The 22508-nt window shown below is 33.4% G+C and overlaps 2 protein-coding genes across 5 annotated transcripts in view; one reads left to right on the top strand and one right to left on the bottom strand.

Moving 5' to 3' along the window:
• Positions 1 to 5647, bottom strand: part of LOC149808362 (uncharacterized) — a 41427-nt gene extending 35780 nt beyond the window's left edge. Inside the window, exon 1 of one of the 3 annotated variants that reach the window (XM_089976198.1) lies at positions 5508 to 5647. In XM_089976198.1, coding sequence (XP_089832324.1) covers positions 5508 to 5536 — 29 coding nt within the window. In that variant the 5' untranslated portion in view covers positions 5537 to 5647. Of the gene's footprint in view, positions 1 to 2064; positions 2126 to 3185; positions 3243 to 5507 lie in introns of those variants that run through there. The other 2 variants (XM_089976207.1, XM_089976216.1) reach the window with 2 other exon arrangements.
• A 7771-nt stretch (positions 5648 to 13418) lies between these two features.
• LOC149808361 (uncharacterized) overlaps positions 13419 to 22508 on the top strand; it is a 32677-nt gene continuing 23587 nt past the window's right edge. For both annotated transcript variants that reach the window (XR_016424835.1, XM_089976118.1), the window contains exon 1: positions 13419 to 13869. Coding sequence is in view for 1 of the 2 variants with exons in the window: in XM_089976118.1 (XP_089832244.1) it covers positions 13623 to 13869 (247 nt within the window). In the remaining variant the exon portion in view is untranslated. The remainder of the gene's footprint in view (positions 13870 to 22508) is intronic.

Raw genomic sequence — 22508 nt, 5'->3', positions numbered from 1 at the left:
ACAAAACTGAATTGTTTTTAGAACATGGCTATTCTACATCATTCTGCAACACACTTTGGACCATAATGATGCAAGAAAGTAAATTCACAAAACTTCTATTGACAGTGATGACAAAAAAACTGCATAAGATGCACATGCTGGAAATATTTAGTTCATAAATAATTCAATATTTTATCTCAGCAATATACTTAATGCGCTGTTTATAAAGATTCAATAAAACCAATAGCTAAAGCACAGCATTTGATAAATTTAATATTTGTGTAATTAATGGTGAAATTAAATGTGCTTTTGTAAGATGTCAAATAATTGCAAAGACCAGTATTCATAATGAATTAGTTGTCAGTGCACACATGTAAAATATTACTAAAATAATATATCATCAAGTAATTTTCACTTGCACATAAAAAGGTATTGAACATATTTTAAAATTAATAAACATTCAAGCTGAACTGGATAATTTTAAACATGCTGTATATACCTAATTAAAATGTACATAACTTTTCTTCAAAATTGTATAAAACCATTATCAGACAAAGCACAATTTATATGGGACACAAACTCTTCTCATGATACAAAATGCGTACCACATTTCATGTATATGTATCAAATCATTTCGGTTATATTAACCACATGAGTGAGTAACAGTTAGGCAGATTAATACAATTTGTGATAAAAATGGGAATATCTCCTAAAATGCTGATCAAAGTAACTCTACATTTCACAAAAACACACTCTCAAGTCCTAATACAAAAGCATACAAAGTTTCAGGAAGATATCTTCGATAGTTCAGGAGTTACTAAGTGACCAAAAGTGGGATGGATGGATGGAATAAAAGTGGGATGGATGGATGGAATAATTTTTAATATAAAAGGCAATAAGTCCTAAAACGTGCATCATAGACTCCATATGTTATACGGTGCAATGGCCATCTTCAAACAACCTATTTGGGGATTCTCACCCAAATGCCAGCTGCATGTTCGCAGATGTTCCTTGTACTAACCTTAATAGAGTTGAACAAACATGGCACATCACACTTAGCATGTTCTGTCATCTTTATTCCTGTCTACTCCCTCTTCTGAGGTGATGTGAGTTCTCAAGCAGAGAACCACTTTCATGAACAAATTACAAGAACACTGCTCTCATGTCAAAAACTTACTTACCCAAAGACACCCCAAGTCTAGTAATGATAAAGAAACATACCACCATATTGTTATTGACTGCCAGCATACATTCAGAGCCCAGTGTAACTGTGAGACTCAGCTGCTTATATTACGAATGCAAGTAATATGACATAGAATTCCTTGATTAAAATAAGACCTCTGACTGGTACCAGATGAATGCTTTCTACTATGGAATAACAGGTCAAAAATGGAACTGGATTAGATTATTTCTGTCAGGCAGGACACAGTATATTGCTTTGGATGATATCACTTGAGACTCAACACCACTGGTGAGTGGACTACCAAAAGGTAGCATACTTGACCCTATCCTATTTCTGCTGTTCATTAATAACCCACCAGTGTATCAGGTCCAAGAAACAACTTGCTGTAGATGATTGTATGGTTTACAAATAGTTACTCAATGACAAGAACTGCAAAAAAACAATTTTAACCAACTAGAAGACTAGAAAAACACCTGGGATATGTCATCCCACCCAGAGAAATGAGTCCTCCTCCACAGGGCAAGATCAAGATTCCCTATAAACTAAAGTTACACATTAAAACCAGTGGCATAGCAATTATTGGGAAGTGCCCTCAAAAGTAAGTTTTGTTTGGGGGCCAAGAGTTTCTTGCAATGTTACTGATTAAAAGGTCATCAGCTAACAATCAGCTCTGTCCTAAGCACTTAGTCAGTTTCTAGTGATATAATCCTCACTATCTCTAAGGTTTCCATGCATTACTCTTACCTTGAGGTGATGCTGCCTTCCACACATCTCAGCAATTTAAATTTCAGTCCAATAACTGATGGATACACGTGTTCTGTTCTGACAGGAATTAATACTAAAAAAACGAATGTTCTGAAGGATTTAATTATATGGGTCAAAAGAGGTAGGATTTCACTTACCATTTGCATTCAAAGATCAGTTCAGATAAATTAATTACTGATAGTCCAACCTGAAAAGAGGCTAAAAATTTCATTCCAAATTGTGCCTTGCACAGTTGGTCATGCTACCAGTAATATCTGAAGCAGAAAGAATGACAGAGAACTACTTGTTTGTCTATTGTTTCACCATATTTGCCCATCATAAGAATACTCTTCCAGCCAGTGTAGCTTAACAGAGCTCTCTTTACAATTTAACACTTGGCCCCTTGGGGGTAATTCTCCCATTCATTTATAAAAAGGGTGGATGGAATTGTGAATATAGGAAGGATTTAACAAAATAAAGGTAGGGCTTAGGAAGATGACGCACAATTTGCACACATGATGTTGATTCTGTGAGGCAAGATATTTTAGAAATAAGCAAAAATCCCACAGCACCATCAAGTAACTTCAGCAGTTAGTTTTCTCTTTAGTTATATATCAATATTTATGTACAATGGTGTCAAATTATGCTTTCATAGGCAACAAATTCAGACATTCCAGCGTTAAGCCCTGCTGTGCTTTCTGTCACCTGAGCAGGAACAATTTACTCCAACTTATGCGATGGGGGAAAAAAAGCTTAATGTAGCCATAAATACGTTTTTTTTATTTGAACAATGCTAAAAATATATACATACACTGGACCAAGATAACACTTTACTAGCGTAAATCAATAAATTGCTCTTCACGGGGGGGGGGGGGGGGCGCCACTAGTCCTACAGTGTAAGACATCGACCCCGATATTTTGGGGGTCGAACCACATTGTAGAACTAGGCCACCACCAGTTATGAAATGAACAATGGCGGAAAAAAAAATTATTAGTCTTTGTCAAAGGGTCGTAGTCCAAAGACAGGTTTTACCGTCAGCGACTCCTATCCATGAAGTTTGTGTCCTATATTAACATGCCATGAAGTTTGTGTTCAATATTAAAATGGCATACATATAAAAAAATATAAAATTTTTTTTTTTTTTAAATTTCTAAGTGAGAGGGGGAAAACTTTTGCCCTTCCCTGCGATATTTCCTTTTGAGGACGTTTTATTTGGTGCTTTTGCTAAGCTGGTGTTTGTCATTTCCTTAAAGTCGCTAAGATATATTATATAATTACAGTCAGCATTTCAACAACTGTCCATAAAATCAAGTTCGGCGCCTCTGAGATAATCACCTCCTTTGGAAAGAGTCGGGAAATGTTACCGCCCTTGATCTTCAGTGGGTAGAAAGTACGAACAGGACTCATTTTCGCGAAAAGGACTTAGTGTCCGCGAAAAGTACCGAGGATGGTTTTACTATCAGCTTCAATCGATATTTCTGTTTCACTAATTAAATTATTTATATGTAGTAGCAAATTTCACATGACATTTACTATATCCTTTTTTTTTAACACGAAGTGTTAAAAGTTGGTTCTTTTCACTAAACGGGTCGTTTCCGCGACAAGGTCTTACTGTCTGCGAAAAGGAGCCAGTACGTTTTTACAAACAGTTTCAATCAATATTTCTATTTTAATTTGTGTATAATGAGGTAGCCCACAACCCAAATTATACCAAGGTATATCAAAATGTGTTGAAATAAACCAAGTATAATTTTGTCACATATCTTGATTTCATGTAATAATTTATATACAAATTTACAATCTTCAGATTTTTTAAGATTAAAGTGCAGTGATTAACTTCTGACACGCCTGAAATTATATCATATTTTGTCTTCAAGCACAAAGCCTATTGTCTAACCAAATAAGAAATAAGATGAAACTTGATATTACTATATATTTCAAAAAATCGACGGGTAGGGCAGAATAAAACAAATGCACAGATCCACAAACAGTATTTAAAAAATCACAATGGCATACAAACATATTTTAATACCTCACTATGTAGTTGTTACATTAACAACGATCATCATTAAACTCTCTGAAAAATTTTAAAGAAATAAATATATGACAAATATTCAGCTTTATACTTATGAACTGAATTTAAAGTTACATTTCGTATGCAATTTTTTCGTCAATCCAATTTGGGGGAATGAATGTAATTCGTTTTATTGTAGATCTTTGTTTTTTTGAGAAAAAAAATACCGTTAATGTATCGTTAACAATAAGTCAAAATACTCTGTGTACGAGGTACTTAAAAAAAGAAAACTAATTTGTTTCCAATTAATGCATGACTTTTCAGTATGACTATTTAAATACAGGTTAGAAAAATCTGAATAATGACAAGGACAACTTTAAATTTAGCTTTTAAGGTCAATTTACTTTGCGGCAAATGTATATCCACCAACCCCTTCCCCCCTGCCAGATTATTTTATTTTGACTACTGAATCTTCTTTTTTTTAATGTAATGTAAATATATTTTGTAATGTTACATGCATACAACAGAACACAGAATCAATATATTTTTGTGATAGACAATTTTTTAGGTTATTGTAATATAGGATTAAAAGAAATTGATCTGTATACAATATTGATTCAGTAAATACAAAAAAAATGCATTTCATTCGTAAAATATAAATCTCGATTGAAACTGTTAGTAAAAACGTACTGGGTCTTTTTTGCAGACGATAAGTTCTTTTCGTGAAAAAATAATCCGTTTAGTGAGAAGGACCCATTATTAACTCTTTATATTAAGAAAGACGTAATCAAGTGCTATGTAAAATGAGTTACTACACAAAACAATTTCATTTGTGAAATAGAAATATTGATTGAAACTGTTAGTAAAAACATACTGGGTTCTTTTCTCAGACGTTAAGTTCTTTTATCGAAAAGGGCCCGTTTGTAACACTTTTTTTTTAAAAATCATTAAATGCTATGTAAAATTAGTTGCTACACATGATAATTTCATTTGCGAAAAAGAAATTGATTGAAGCTATTATTAAAATCATCCTCGGTCCTCTTCGCAGACGGCAAGTCCTTTTCGCACTTCATACCCACCCCTTCATAAGACTTAGTCTCTAGCGCAGGCCACGGGATCGTTAAAAAAGAAATTAAGAGTATCGGTCAGTGGATAGAGGACTGGGTGTGGGATGATCCAACGTGTCAAAAATAATATTATTTTTAATTTGTTACAGGTTGGACTCCCAGCCTCTGCTCACTGACTGATACGATTAATTTCTTCTGTAACGAGCCCCTGTGCCTCCCCTATCCCGCCCCCTCCCCCCACCCCCAATGCGTCCTTTACGTGAATCTCATTATCGATCAATTTTAATTATACTTTACAATTCTTCCTTTGCTGGTGATTAACCAAAGAAGTTTAAAATATACTTTGTCCACGTCAACCACCGTATAATAATAATAATAATAATAATAATAATAATAATAATAATAATAATAATTTGATTTCAGAGTTAATTCCATAAGGGAAAACTAGCAATTTCACACAGGATTTTACCCAAAATATATTAATAAAACAATTTGCTCCAACGATAATTATTGACTTACGGCAGCATGCACGGTGTACCACTCAGCATGCACGGTGAAACATTCCTTTCAAGAGTCTCTTGTTACTACTATCAGTTTTATTCCTAAGTGAATTCACTCTTTTCCTAAGCAAAACTCAAAGACGGTTAACATTGTTAATCCCAAACATTTCCCGGCACACTATGGCGCATTTCATAACCCATTCCAAATCTGAATCCTTTATTGTAACGCACGCGTCGTTGCAGAACGTAAACAATTTGTCCAAAGTGGGACACAATACAATTTCATACAATAAGTTTTGAAAAGCACTATTTTTCATCTGTACAACATATTTATTTGTAGACAAAGAGTCTGGTTAGTTTGTATTATGGGTTTATTTCATAGTCAAGATTACCCGGGCGTGTTTTATTTTCTTTTTTAATTTAATTTTTATTGCTTATTCGCGTATTAATTTACCTTGACACATGTGCTAAGCAATTATATGTCAAATTAGTCTTCTCTCAAAGTTAGTAATGCTTTTGGCAAAAATGATTATAAGATTCCGTAACCAATTTTGATTTCATCTGGGATATTTATTGGTAATTAAAATTTCCAATTCTAAGAGAGAGGGAGCAAGGAGCACTTTTAATTTCAATTTAATTTTGTACGTGTGCAATTTTTAAACAGTGAGTAGAAAAGGAAAAAGTAATGAACCAAGTATACGGGTCTAAATTGTATATTATATTCTGCCAGTAGCGAGTTGTGGTGATGAAATTAGATTGGAAATTGCCGTGCCCAGCACGAGCATCTGCACTATGCGATTAATTCTAATCATTAAAACGCCAAATTTCACTTGTAATGGCGACATTAATAATCAAAAGATTTTGACTAAATTATTTTAATTTAGTTGTCTTCGTCTTCTAGACTACATCAAAGAGCAACAATGTTACCTTGAATTAGATAAGCCAGGGTGTATTTTTGCAAGACAACTACCTTTGCAAACAGAATTGATTTTATATCAAACTAAAAGCACTGTGCCTGGAATCCCCTATTTTTTGTGCCACGTCGGCTTTTTTTTTAGTGGTTGGGTAGATTAGCAAGCACCAATTTGTATTCGCAGGAGGTGGTAACGTTCTAAGTTTTGTACTTGTTAGGGTCACTTGTTTAAAAATGTACTGCATGACATCCGGTATATTTTTCATACTTTAAACTGAGACATCGACTAACGTCTATTTTCGCACGAATTACGGTAATCAAAAATAAAAGGCTCACAGTAATAGGTTTCTGACTGTCGCACCTAAAATTAATCGAAACAAGTACAATGATTTTTGTAGACAATAGAATTGCTTCTCGTTTGGTTTAAATCGTCGAAGAAATATCGCAAAACTCACCCCAGGTGTAAGGTGACAAGGATATGTTATGTACATTTAATTTGTATTGTTGTATTGTGCGTTTGACCTTTGTTAGTAACTGAGGGTAGGAGTTTGGTCCTACCTGAATAATATAATTTTTGTATATATGTTTACTTGGATTTGAGTTCAGGAGATCGGTGGGTTTTTTTTCCTTGGAAACTCTGCTGTCTACCTGACATTTGTCAGGTTCTTTGTTAATATTTAAGTAAACAGACCTGACATCGTTTACGAATTTTATAGAAATTTCCATTGGAAATGATCAAATTCCAGGGCATTTTGTCGTGTTTTAGGTCAGATGATAGTATATATAAAAGGAAGACCAAGTAAACAATTATTCAGTCTTATTTGAATAGCAGTCTTTGTGAAATCACCTTCAGTTTTTTCAAATATAATTGTAGAGGAACCATTAATTGGAATTACAAAGTGCTAATTGACATTTTTTAAAACTAAAACACTTTTTTTTATCTTTGTGAATCAATTCAAAGATATTCTGGATTATACCATTGTGATACATCAAGACTATTGGTATATCCGCATGTTCAAGATAATTAGTACATCAGCACATTAAAGGCATTTAATTCATTCAGATCAATATAATTTTGGGACTTGTGATAGGATTTTTAGGATTATTGAGATTTAATTCACAATACTGTAGGTTCCTTTCAAACTTTTACTTTTCATTTTAAATGAATAAACATTCTGTTGATTTTTAAAGAACTTGATGCTTTTGCTGTTCTTTATTTTTTTGTTACTTTCTTTAAAACCACGGAGTCTATTGAAAAGTATATACATTTGACATTAGATCTCATGTCCCCACCATCAGTATTCAAACTCGAATTCTTTATAGGAAACGCATATAGCCTCACCCAAAGATGCATGCACATAAATATATGAAAAGTGTCTTACAATAAATATACAGAATATCACATTATTTAGCAAAGTTCATGCTGTGAAATAGGAGGTTTTTATATTTTAGATGACATCTTGATACAAATAAGAAAGAAAAAGTCTTGAATTAAGTTTAATTATTTCCTTTAGAAGGATGTAAATTAGTTTCAGTATGTATCAATGTTCTTATTCAAGTAATTAAACTACCTATCTCAGTTTTTTCGTCTAAGTCTTCTTCTGTAATGATCAAATGGATAAATTAATATGTGTATGTCTCTGTGACTGAGTGTGTGTGTTAGCCAGAGAGAGCGCTCGCGCGCGCGTGCGTGCGTGTGTGTGTGTGAGGGAGAGAGAGAGAGAGAGTAGTCACATTCAGATTGTACAAAGTGATATTCAGGTTTTACTAGTACAGGGCAAAAATGAGAGAAAAGTCGTGATCTAGGAATATCAGGATTTTTGTATTTTCCAATTCCAATATTCAAACAGCTAGAATTCAATCGAAGTTTTGTTGTGTGTAGTTGTTTGCATTTGGTTACATTATAGTCCTGATAATTTTCAAAGTGAGTTTCTTAAAAGATAGTTGTTATAGTTTTGTCAATAATATATTTTACTTCTATATCGTAAAAATATCAGAGTGTGCCAATAATATAAACTTAAATCTAAATTTAAATCAATATATTATGTATATTTAATTTGAAATGTTTGCTGTCTTTTCTTAATGACTGTATGTTATGTACGTTTGTGTATTGCACTCGACCTTGTCCAAAATCAAGTTCATGGTGTAACGGATTAGTGACATTTATTATGTGGAGAAAAAAAAAAAACATTATTATATGCTAATTTTTTAGTTTATTATATTTGTTGTAGATGAACTAAAGAAGCTGTTTCGTCTATTTGAAAGTAGAGAGGATAAAGTGAACGACTTAGACGAGTTTAATGGGTTAAAAATGAAGTTTTCAAACAAGCAAAGGAATGAATGTGATATTCACAATGTGCACAACAAACGTGAGAGACGCGGTATTGAAAATACCATTTTGATAATTTAAACAGTTATTTAGGAAAAATGTTCGTAACTTTTTGTAAATGGAATGGTTCAGACTATGACCAATGCTCTCGGGGGTATATACAAATAGCATAGAAAAGCATATTGAGGCCAAGGGCTATCACATATCTACCATTTTACTAGTCAGTCGAAACACTACATTCAAGAAACAAATGCAACTGAAGGTTTTAGTATTAAGCCAAGAGCCTCAGAGCCAATCAGCCATGATGACGAAAACATATTCTTTCATCTGGCTAAATGGACTGTCGGACAACAACTGCTTTGCAGTTTTCCTCGCTTAACTATTTTGATACAATGTTAGGCTAGCGATAGAAAACACAATATATCAGGGGTGCACAACCCATGTCCCGCGGACAACGTGTTCTCTTCGGCCTTCAGGGCAAACTAAAACAACACAGAAATCTGGCCCGTGAACAGTACTTATATTAAAGAAATTAGTGTTTGCGGCCCTCGAGTGTTCTTAGAAAATGCAAACTGGCCATTGGCCGAAAAAGGTTGTGCACCCATGCAATATATGATACAGGTCATAGCTGGGGTCCCTCCAGCAGCGAGCATGCAAGTGACAGGACATAAACATATGCCTTCTTTAGCTGGTGATAAGAGTGGTAATGAATATACTTAAATTTATACATCTTGAATTTCATCAAAATTACCTTTTTTCTCGCTAGTTCTGCAAATCTGAATGACATGACCCATGTCATGGAAAACCTGATAAACACCGAAATTGTATTGTAATTTCGACTACATTTCCACAATTAAATTATATTCTCCTTATTGCACTGAATTGACCCAATAAATTCAGTCCATCGTAAGCAGAAAAACAGAACTGAGTTGGATCAACAGAAAAACAAAATACATCCATCCCAGATCAACCGCAAAACTTTTATCAATGCAGTCATTCAAAATATTACTATAAATTTCAGGTTTAAGGCGATCAAAACGAAATTTGTTAATGTCGAGCGCGCGACATATTTCAAAGGTCGCTGGGCGGTACTATGTGTGCATTAATATTGTTACTGTGTATTGATGAATCTACTGTTGTGTATGTATCTTGAAGTACATAATAAATTCAATTACTTTGTATTTCTTTCTTTTCCTTTTTTTGTAGTGTATTCCTTTATTATTAAGCTTTAGGTAGGAAAACGAAATGAATTTGTAATAAAAAGCTACTGCATCTGTAATGGAAAATATGAAATCATTTTCTCGGACTAATAATTCACTCCCCAAAGTCGTGCAGTATTACATAGAAAATTGATCAATCATATTTTCCCCATAGAATTGCACTAACCTATTAATACATAGCTAAATTTTCTCAATGATCGTGGATCAAATGTTCAGATCATTTTAATGGTAAACATATTTACTTTAATCTGAGTCTAGGACATTAGTTTTTCACTTGCAAATTCCTAAAGTGGTTGACAACTTTGCATGTTGTATAGGGGCGACAGGACTACGTCATGGCTCTATTATGACATAGCTTTTTATATAATGTTGTTTACTTGAAAAATTATTCATTCTTGCCTTAACATCTGAAGCAGAGTCAGTCTTATTTGATCCATTCGGACTTATGATAAAACTTGTAGAACATTTGGGGATTTAATTCGAAATACTGTAAGTTCTTTTAACAATTTCCAATTGGTATTATTTGTTGAAAATTCCACACAAAATAATTGTTGTTTTTGCTCTTTTCTGTTACTTAGTTTATGACCACGGAGTCGTAGCAATATTACTTTAAACTCTCCACAGCTAAGAACCATGAACTATTGGTATATTTAGTGTGTTCTATCTCAATTTCTGTATGTATATTTTGACCTATTGGAAGGGAGCTCAGATAGTCGTTTGTAATGATTAAGCATCAATATATATATATATATATATATATATATATATATATATATATATATATATATATATATATATATAATATATAGTTAGCACTATTAGAAATCTATCTGACATATCTCTGATACCAAAACTCTTTGTTTTTTGTTGGATTATAAATATGAATGTTTTTAAAGGCAAGTTTATCACTGAAAAGATGAATATTAAAGTCAGAGAACCATACTTCGGTACCGTATACGATAGTTTGAATAACTATGTATCACTTTTTATAGCTGCGCTCTTACCAGCACATCATCTAAGTATTTTAGTTTATTCTTTAGGGCAAAGAAAATTTATCTGTTTTTAAAAATATGTTAGTCGTAACATATTTAATATTACCGTATGTACTCTCTTATAAGACAATGCCAGTTGCACAGATTCAGATCAGCAGTCACATAATGCACTGGCAGTTCTGGGTCTATGCAGATTGTTAGGAGTAATAAATATAACAACTTGAACCCTGATCTGCCGGCGCATTATACGACAGCAGATCAGAATTGATGTTGTTTTCAGTTGGACTAGACGTAAAGGCGAGAATAGGAATTGTGATTCAAGTTTATTACAATGTGTCGGTGTGTATGAACAATCTGTTTATTGTTCATGAAGTAACAAATACAGGAGTCCACTTTTCTTCAACAGAATACTATTATTTTCATTTTATTCAGGTTGAAAATGAGCTTCCGTTTACTTCAAAATATTTGTAAAACATCAAAATAGGAACTTTTGCACTCTCAGACAGAATAAAAAATTCATGGACGAGAAATAGAAAATTGATTTTGTTATGTATATCTTTATATTTTGTAACTCTTGGTACATACCTCTATCAATATTATGTGTTATTTTAGTTAATGAATGTAGTTTGTAATGATCTTCCATAATCAAGAAAGTTAGATAACTTTTGTTGTACACGGGTATATTTTCTATTTTAAGATATTAAGAGTGTAGATTGCGTAGGATCTATGAATAGGTGTTTACGATCATTACTAATAATATTAATAATAAACATGTTTACTATATTGGTGTTATTTCTAATTGGATGGGTGGGGCAGGTGGGTTCTGAGAAGAATTAAATTGTTTCTCAATGGATAGGTCGGTAAGGTGTGTTCTTTTACGACGTGGGCTATAGCGTAGTGTCACGTAGTGAGTAGGATAAAATTTCGTTTTAGGCTCGCATTTGTGCATATAAGGAGAGAACTGAGCAATTAATTTATTCCTATTTTGGATTCTTATTTCATATGTTCATATGTTAATATCAGTCTGCAGATGTGTTTAATGCTGCTTTTAATTTTAATTTGAAAGGAGACATTTGTTTGGATTATTCAGGGGAATTACAAAGTTTTCATTGGACTAAAATATTATTCCGGGACTAGTGTGGATTTATTGAAAGGTGTTCTGGCCAATACCCTCGCAATATATCAGGACTGTTGGTAGTCCAGTACATTCGAGGATCTATAATTCTTTCATTTGGAACATGCTATTCTTTAGGACTTATGATATACTTCTTGTAATTATTTTGGATTTAATTTGTAATACTGTAAGTTCCTCTTACATTTTCGTTTTATAACTTTCATAATAAAATTATTTGTTAAGTTTTACCAAATTTGTTGGTTTTGCTTCTTTCTGTTTCGTGGTTTATGTCCATAGAGTGGTAACAATTTAAACATCAGTGATTGCTGGCGAATTGCAATCTTCCTCATTTAAAACTTATTACATATGAGTTTGAAATTTAATACATGACAGAGTGCTGAGTCCAACATCTATTACCCTGCTCGAAGCACATTTTTCATGACCTAAAAGTGAGTTTTGGTGTATTCTGTATTTTGTGTTGGAATACATCCTGTTGATAACATGGAAAACAGGATCACTTAATCGGGTTTTTCTGTTGTTTTTTGGGGGGGGAAAGACCCAGTTTCCATGCTATATACAATCCTTTCTCGAAATGTCCACAAAACATGAATAAATTAATGTTTTCTTTATCGTAGCACGGTAGTCTGATCCGAAACTAGCTTGATATTTTGTTGTTTGTTTTTGAAAAAAAGTTGACATTTTTCAAGTAATCGTGTAATTGACATTTTGAAAGAGATGTCCGTGGTTTATCAAGGCAAATGTCGATGGCCGTATCTCTATAATTATCACAAAACAGACAAAGAGAAACCAGGTACTTGTTCTTTTTGTAGACTGATGATCAAAATCATGAAGAAGAAACTACCTGATAAAATGTTATGACTTTTTCATACATCTGATGCAAAACATACAGACTGATCAAAGTCAGTCAGAAGGGTGTCAAGTGAAGCAAAATAATACAGAATGATGCCGCTAAGTCAGTCAGAAAAGTGTACAATGCGGTTTCCACACAACAGCTGCAATACATATATAATGATCCAACTAAACCAATCACAAGGGTGTACAATGATGAGAAACATAGAATGATCCAACAATGTCAATCAGAAGGGTGTACACTGATGTTCTTCACTTGCACGGATGAAATGTTGACTTGAATACGTTACCTGAACTCCAAAAGGTTCGCTCACTACTATGATGGATCATGACGTCACATATGCCGCCTTTCATGCAGATAATAAGTTCTCAAAATACAAAACTGGGGAATCTATATCTTCTGAACCAGTCGTAACTTGTAAAATATTAAAGACTGTCGAACAATATATATGCATGGAACTTGGAAGACTTCTCCGCGGACTTTCACTCAATTTGTGACTATTCATTATCTCTGTTATGACTGAGTTTTTACCATTTGTTATGTGTCTGTTGAGTTGCATTATGTGCAAACTCTTTAACACCTTAAGGCTTAGGTCCGCAGCTTAAGCTGATGTAACAGGACGCTGCTTCCGTCCCAACAAAGTAATTTATGACTTTGATTTATCCCCATTATGGCTTGGCAAACGTGAATTTTAAATGCCGAAGTTTGTGGGTGCTATTTCCTCTTGTGGCAAAGTATTAAAGGTAAAATCGAAGGACCAGGGCTGGCTCACCCCTACAGTCGTCGAATTAAGGAAATGTCTTCAAAAGGCGATGTCCTTGGTTATCTCTTTGAGGCACTCATACGAGGAAACTTTCAGCGCCTTACGTATTTCCCATTTCCTTCACATATATCCTTCACGCCAGGATTTCCTGAACTACACCTGGAGAAATTACGTTGACGGTAAGTTCCCTTCTCCTAATTGTGGAAGGTTTTCTCAAGAAATACTTTAACCGGAACAACCAGTGACATAAAAGGCGTATACAAGTGGAATAATTATGTTGAAAAAACACGTACTAATCAATCGCAGATCATCCGTATATTCAAAGAATTGCAAAGGAGTTTTCAGCACCAGGAGTTATCAGCACCAAATAATATATCTTTCCATCAATCATTCAATTTTGTTATCTCGCTTATCTACCTGTTTTATTCCATCTTATATATTGGACCTCCTGTTTTAATATTTCCATCCATCCATCACACACTAACATACAAGCACACACAGCGTGCACTACCCATTGCAATGCGTCCCGTTAAAAAAGCACAATGTTTCCATTTACTCATTTAGTTAATTTTCTTACAACCTCTTCATTCTAGGGACATGCAGCTTAATTCATATTGTCTTTATCATGAGCAGTACAAGATTAATCATACACAGATCTTTTCATTCATCTACTTTTCAGTTACTGTAAAATTAGATTTTTTAACGAAACGCAACATAGTGTATGCATTCAGTGACCGAGTAAAAGAACCAGAAGTCTGCCATATTTCTCAATATCTCAAGCTCCTGTCTGTGTGACTTTAAAATTAGTTTTCGCTTGAGACGGTGCCGTCGCGATTAAAAATAACAGGGTCTAATTGACTTGAGGATTCAGCTTCGGGGTCTGTATAGCAAAGGAATTGTGAAAACTAATCTCTTTTTTGTACCCCAATGTCTGGTGATGAATTCATGTCAGCACGTGCACCAGAATTGTAGTCGACTATCCTTCCAAAAGTTCTAGTGACTAAAATTAAATTATTATCCATTAAATTGTGTAGTTTGCACCCTTTTGCAATCTGTTTCAAATCAGATCTCAATTGAACGACAGGGGAGATTTGATTGTACCGTTTTGATGTAACTGTTACGCTGTAAAAGCTGTGGTAGAAGTGTATTCGTTCTTAATAAATCAAACTGAAAAGTGTTTCAACGAAACCCCCTTTGAAATGAGGCACACATTTTACAAATCTCCCAAATCGATTAGTTGATTTTGTTTGTTTTAAACCACTATAATGCGTCCTCCATCGTGTCATTATGCATAGAAGCATCGGTCTATAATTCAAAGTAAACATCGTTTTACCATTCTGATTAATATTTTCACATCTGGAAGTTATTTTTTACTCATAAAAACTAATGGTTTTTAGGTATAAGATACATGAACATGGAGAAAGAGACAAGATTTACTTATCAAAATGTAACCCAATTTTCGGCCTATTTTTTGGCCTGTGGAAAATAAAATAAAAGTCAGTAGTACTCTTAGGTTATAAATAAATTATCAACGTTTTCTTGTTCACAAAAATTAGAAAATAAAAATTGAGAGATTAAAATTATGTTTGAATACCAAGCTAAAAATCGATCTAATCTGAAAAATCCGGTCATTCTGGAAAAAAAAACTTTTTTTTTTATTACGTCAGCACCATTTGCTATGACTTAGGTCTTGCATATTAAATCTTACAACTGTAAAAAAAAAAAAAAAAAAAAAATTAAAGCGCATGCTCGCTACAAGTCCTACAAACGACCTTTGTTAAAAATTCGTTCATTGGATGTGTATGAAATTAGTAACAAGTTCGACATTCTATGTTTAATATAAGAATAATGAACCCATCACTTGCAGCTATGACGTGAGTAGTATTTGGAAATAAAAGAGTAAATATTTTAACCTTTTTTTGTGTGTGTGTGTGTGGGGGGTATTCTGTAATAATAGACATTGCTTATTTAAAAATTATGTGATCAAACAAGATTAAAATTATATGATCAAACAAGATTACAATTATATGATCAAACAAGATTACAATTATATGATCAAACAAGAGCAAAATTATATGATCAAACAAGATTAAAATTATACGATAAAACAAGATTAAATACATTAGCGCTACAAAGGAATTTTGAAACTATACGTTTTCTACACGTTATATGGTTTTAAGCATATTTGTTGGCATTTATTAAGAAAGCAGATGGGTCAGGCATACGATCTTAAAACTAAGTAAAACCTTTCCCAAACAAATGAAAGAAAAAAAAAAAAAACGTAATATTTCACGCATCATGTGAAACTTACAAGGAAAATTTAGGTGATATTTAAATGAGTGTAAGAACTTTGATGATATAAAACAATCGTCGCTTGAGGTGTGAGATTATAAAGGAATAAAGAATGGTGAGGCCCCATGTGTAACATATCGCACGCAGATTTACGGTATTGATACAAATATGCGAATAGTTCTTCTGTTACTTTATATGCATTGATTACAATGACATGATGAGAAATAAATTTATTTTCTTCGCAAGTGCGTACAAAACAAAACGTTTTGGCGTTGTTTTTTCATTCCAGTAGTGTTGTGTCCATGCCTCAGTATGTTCTTTGTATGACTTAAAGTAAATTTTATCGAAAATAATTTGCTCAAAAAAGAAATACTCGAAGTAACCGTAACATTAATTCAACAATAAAACCACTGTTTATTTTGCGGGTGCATTTTGTAAAATTTTCTGTTTTTGTATTCTGTTTTAGAAGAATTAATATAAAATAAAATTGTTTCGATTGATTGCATTTTCAAATAAAATTTAATAAAGGTATTTATATTTATCATATGGTTTAACAAATAGTTTATCCTATTTTAAATTCTATTTCGGGACTCATTTTCTGACTCTTTCTTAAATGTGTTTGCATTTTATTTATTTTTTTTTGTATTTCTAAACACCAGTACTGTACAAGTTAACCTAGCTTTGTGTATATTTCGACTAGTTAAAAGAAATTATTCTATAAATATTGAATCTTCAGACAAATAAAAAATAGTCTAAATGTAAAATTTTCGGACCAATCAAAATGTAGTCTAAATAATGAAATCTTCGGACCATTAAAATGTAGTCAAATATTGAATCTTTGGACCAGTCAATATATAGTGTAAATATTGAATCTTGGTGTTTACTACTAAACAGTCAGGTCAAACTAATTTCTGGAAAATATAAAATTCCTGGTAAATAAAATTACATTACTTTGACATGTAATGAAATTAAAAATATTTATAAAAAAAAATTACAAGCAATTAAATTAAATCAAATATAAATAAAATAAAATAAAATAAAATAAAATAAAATATGCATAACACAAGTATATGTAAAGATAAGATACAAATACCTTATAAGTTTGTACACATATTAAAGTTAAAAATTGCTTAAATCTTCAGGAAAATAAAGCCTACCGAATAAAAGTACATCTCTTCTCTTGCAAGGTACCAAATAAAAAGGGGGCCCCGAGTGTCCGAGTGGTCTAAAGCTCTCTCCGTTACGGATCACTGCCCTCTCACCGCTGTCTGCGTGGGTTCGAGTCTCGGATTCAGCCAATGTGGGTATGTGAGAAAGCTTGCCAGAAGCTTCTAGTGGGTCGGTGGTTCTTTCCGGGGTTTTCCCGGGCTCAGCCTCCACCGTTAATACTGGCCGCCATGTATAGCCTATCGTGTGCTGAAAAATGGCGTTAAACCCTAAAACAACAACCAAATAAAAAGTACAAGATGCCAGGATACTTTTATAAATACATGTACATGAAAGAAAAACAAGTTAAAGGGGTAAATTATAAAATATATTATCAATATCGGTTAATAAAACTTGTCTATTAATTGGCATATATAGCCATTATTGTCCTTGCGTGCTGTTAAACCATACATATACATACACAACTCCTGTTTCGAGAAGAACGTGGAAAGAATAAGAACAGTGAACCCCAAAATACACCGATTGACCTTTACAGCATACATAGTTATACTAATATAACACAAGCATAGTGATGTGCAGTTTATAATACATACGCACATACACGCGCCTTTGTACATAAACATTTTTAACATGTGCACATGAACATACCTGTTATTTAATTTTGTAGTACTAACTGATAGTTTATGATTTACAAACTGTTGTAATAAGGTCACCTTGCAGAAAATGTACCACTAATTAAAATAACGTATGATAACAAATTGCTTTTTAGTCCTTCTAACTCGTGAGCTAACACACTACATTACCAGGATTTGATATTTAAAATCAGTATTAAAAAGCAACAACAAAGCAAACAAATAACAACACAAAACTCATGTTTATGTCGGGTACGGTGGAATCATATGAAAACAAACAGCATGCAAATAAAAAAGAAGCGAGCATATGTCTTTATGCGTTTGCTTGTATAAAAGGACCTACTAGACCCAAAACTCCCGTAGTTGTTGCCTCACAAAATGACTGCCGTCTAATTTAGCTCTTACTTCATTTTCAATAATAATAAAGCATGAATTGGATTAAATTTGAGATCCCGACACAGAGGATTGATAATTACCGTCTGTGCTCGCATAAGTAGTCCAAGTGCAAACAACATGTACCATGATATGCCGTGCAAACCAGGGTCTGTGTTGTTTGTTCTACTGATTATTCCAACAAACTGCGCAGAACCTGATCCTCTTGCGCTTTGTACGACGGCAGATCTGGGTCTTTGAAGTTTAAAGCTGGACTCGTGTTATAAGCGAGCTAAACGGTAGACGATTTTAATCAGATTGGATAAAGTATGCACTCATCTACGAGCAAGGAATTTTGTCCATACGACGACTTAAAAGTCAAGTATATACTAACATATTGTAAGTTATACCACAATACGTTTATAAAGAAGGTGGGACCTACATTGCCATCGTAAGCTATGGTAAAAGCTGCCAGATAGCACCAGACCAGTACAAATCAGTATAAAAGCTTGGTATACACATCCGTTAAAATCACCATGATCAAGCATGGTTCGACATATGCAAATTAAATTGACACTCTCCACGTAGAAAAAAAAAAAGCGGATTGTCAACAGGTGTGTATATGAAAATTCTTTCATGCTACTTTTTGTTAGGTGTGGATGTTTCTTGCAATTTAGTGTGAGAGGGGGAGGGAAGGCTCGTGTGAACACAGGGGCTCGTATCCTTGCTTACAATTCAACTGTCAGTCATACATTAGTAAAAAAAAATATATATATTATTATTTTATACTATATATAATATTAGTACTAAATGTGTGTGTGTGTAGTAAATTTTGTTTCGCAAGCTTAATTTGCATCAAAAAGATGCGAGTACACATCTTTTACCACACACACACAGAGGCAGCAACAACACAAAAAAAGAAGAAAAAAGAAAGAAAGAAAAATAACTAGCGAAACTTGCAGAAATTTGGAGAATGTTAACGAGTGTAAGAGAGACGGGGGAACGATCTACCTCCTAATACCATGCGACATTTAACTTGCAATTGATTCTAAAATTTTGAAAAGTTGAATTAGAAAACAAATGTATTACCTTGCCCCTGAAGTAAAGGACTGACAAGTTTTTATTTTAAAAATAAAATAAAATGATGGCATGCTGCTCTCTTGCAGCGCCGTACTGGAGCGTCATAAACCGGTTGTGAGTTACCCCCAACTTCCAATCTAAGTAGGTCTGTAGACAGAACCTGGTGGAGATAGAAGCCAGGATTAAACTATTTATACCCCTACGGCACGAGCCTCACACCACCCCGGTGAAGGCCGACCAATTTTGACGACAACTCTATCGTGCGGCAAGGCAGCGAGAGCAGTCAGTGTACATAGAACGTGCTATCTAGGACATAATCTGGACAGATCAGCCGACAGAGCGCAGCGATCAATGTTCAGAAGTGTCGCCAGGACACACGCTCCAAATGACTATGTTCGTGAGACGTTATATAAATTGATGTGTACACTCCTATATGGCGGACTAGGTATTCCTAGTTAACTGGCAGATATGAAATTAATTGTAAACTTCCAATAAGCATTTTTCTTGTTTTAACTTTAATTTTTGTTAGTAAATGTTTAAGTGTATAAAATCCTTGATTTTATTGCAGAATTATTCAGGTAAATTACATATTTTAGCTTAAATAAATATACAGATAACTCTTGATCGCCACAATACACAACTCTTGCTTGCACAGATTTGTGTACAAATCTTTAAACGGCACATGAAAAGCACATGCATTTGTCATATAAACCGGTCTACTTATGCGAAGAAACCGGTGTTATAGTAAATTGTGGGTGATTAGAATTTTATTTGTATTTTTTTTTTTTACATTGTATTGCGAATACATAAGAAGTTGGATAATGGTGTGTCTGTGTGTGTGTGTGTGAGATAGAGAGAGAGAGAGGGAGAGCGAATGGTTCATAAAAGATAAAACTTTTTGGACCATTATCAGTAATACAGACAATGAACCCTGTGATATAGTTGATTATATCGTTATTTTTATTTCTGTTCCTTTAAAGTAGTATGAGTGTTCGAGGGATCAAGAGAGATATTTGTAGTTCATATCCTCGTTTCCCGTGTTGAATACAGGGACCATCGATATTAGGCCGATAAATTGGCCCTTCAAACATCGTCCATCATTATCAACACAACTTTGTGGGTTTGATTTATCGGACTACATCGATATGTGACGCATCGCATTTTTTTAATGCTGATTTTGTTAAAAACTCTTATTTCCCCTCTCCTCACACTTCGGCACAAAAACGCAGATCCTCTCATATACAACGTCATAAAGATTTGACCAACCCATACAAATTTGTTAAAAATCACTTTGTATAGAAAAACACAACAATACAACATTGCAATCTGAATTACTAAATAATATAAAAAAATATCTTGATCAATCTGGGGTTTATCCCTCTGGAATCCTATATTAAAGAGAAAAAAAATAATGGATAGAAGAAAAAAAAAAAGACTTAAAATCCAAGGAATAAAGTTGTAGACAATTCATGATTTATTTCTCAATGTTCACTTCCTCCTATGGTGATACAGCAATGTTACATATTTGACCTTTTCACTTGTAGATGGCACTGATGATGTTTTTGTGGTGTCACATTTGTCACCTCCCCAAATATCACACAAGCTGGCCACCCCTCTCCCTCATTGTGTGACATTTTATATGGATGGCTCCACAATGAAATGTCATTGATTCCCATGCAGGACAACAGCTGTGGTGCAATCTATAGTAAAAGCCATACAGGCCATGAATGTGCATTTATTTGTCTTAAATTAAAATAAACTGTTTTTTTTTTTTAATTTAATGCTAATTTTGTTTAACCAAAGTCTATTCAATCCTGGTTATTGCAGATCTATAGCTTTACTATTATTGTGGAAACTGTAATGACCAGATTGTGACCATCTTATATACATGGAAATGTAATGCCCAGACTGTCCATCTGGGTGCATCTCATTGTCAGCTCTTCATAATATTAATAAAAGAGAAAATGCAATGAATGCAGACTGTTGAGGTGTGGAAAGAGGCTGGATGTGGACAGGTTTTCCTTTTTACTTGCAGAAATGAGTGCCAGTGTAAATATGACCTAAATGTAAACAACAATTCAATTATCTCTTCATTGCTATACAATTGCCAGTTGGCTCATGCTAGACTTGGATTTGGACAGTCTGCTGAAGACAAACTTAACTATATTTGGATTGAACAGTCTGGAATTAGGTCACAATTAGTACTTCCAGTTTAGTACCCATGAATGTAGTTCTAGTCTATTTTTAGAACATTTTACTTCTGTCATTTTGGTGGTGATAGAAAAGATATATTTATGCATTTTTTGTAGGGATTTAAAGGTAATTGTTTATTCTTGAGAATGTGAGCTCAGGATGTGGTTTTCCATGTGTATTTCGGCGACCGTGCATGATGATTCGGAAGTGAAATCTGTGGTCTGTTTACATGCTGCTATGTTGACAGTCCAGCCTCTCAAAAAAAAAATGCAGGTCAACCTTTGATAAGAACTTTACCGTGAAGTCATCTTTGAAGGTATTTTAGATTAACATATGAATTGTATTGATTGTCACACAGTGGAAAGGTCAGTATTGAGAAACAAATGTAGACAACATATAGTAAAATTGTGTTCTATGACTGTCAGTGCAGTATTGGAGTCAAGATTAAATTGGTATAAAATATATTTATTATTAATGATAGACACATACAATTAGAATATGTTACGTATATTGACTTTGAAAATAAAAGAAGGAAATTAAAAATAAAAAAATTATTTTTATTTTAAAAATTAAAATGAAATAAAAAAAAAATTTAAAAATTCCACCCAAATCCACATATATAATATTGTTTGGAATGATATTAAATGATTTCAGCATGTATATATTCCTACACCATATACAAGCTCCAATGTTGAATATTTGTCACATTTTGTCAAAGAAAATATCTTTGTAAGGCAAAATGATACCTTCATTTAAAATACACGAGGACAAAATTCTATTTTGTATTGGTCATTCAAACTATGTATTAGGGGTCCAAGCAGTTAATTTATGTGTTTATGATGGGGTCACTTCCTGAGTAACACATATCTGCTTGTATAGCCTTCATTAATTGTTTATAAACATAGTTATAAGGTATTTAGTGAGAGGAAAGAGATGAAAACGTTATACTAGAACCTACTCAAGTTCTCTACTAAATCATTTTAAACTGTCTGAGAATGAAATACAGCTCAAATTGATAAAATATACTTTCACCAGGTATATTTAGCCTTAGATGTAATAAAACAGCAAAATGATGTAAGTTG

The sequence above is a fragment of the Sinohyriopsis cumingii genome, chromosome 1 (assembly GCF_028554795.1).
Source record: "Sinohyriopsis cumingii isolate HCF-2022 chromosome 1, ASM2855479v2, whole genome shotgun sequence".
Classification (NCBI taxonomy): Eukaryota; Metazoa; Mollusca; class Bivalvia; order Unionida; family Unionidae; genus Sinohyriopsis; species Sinohyriopsis cumingii.
Note: the sequence above shows the minus strand (reverse complement) of the source record. Positions and strands in the feature narration are given on the sequence as shown.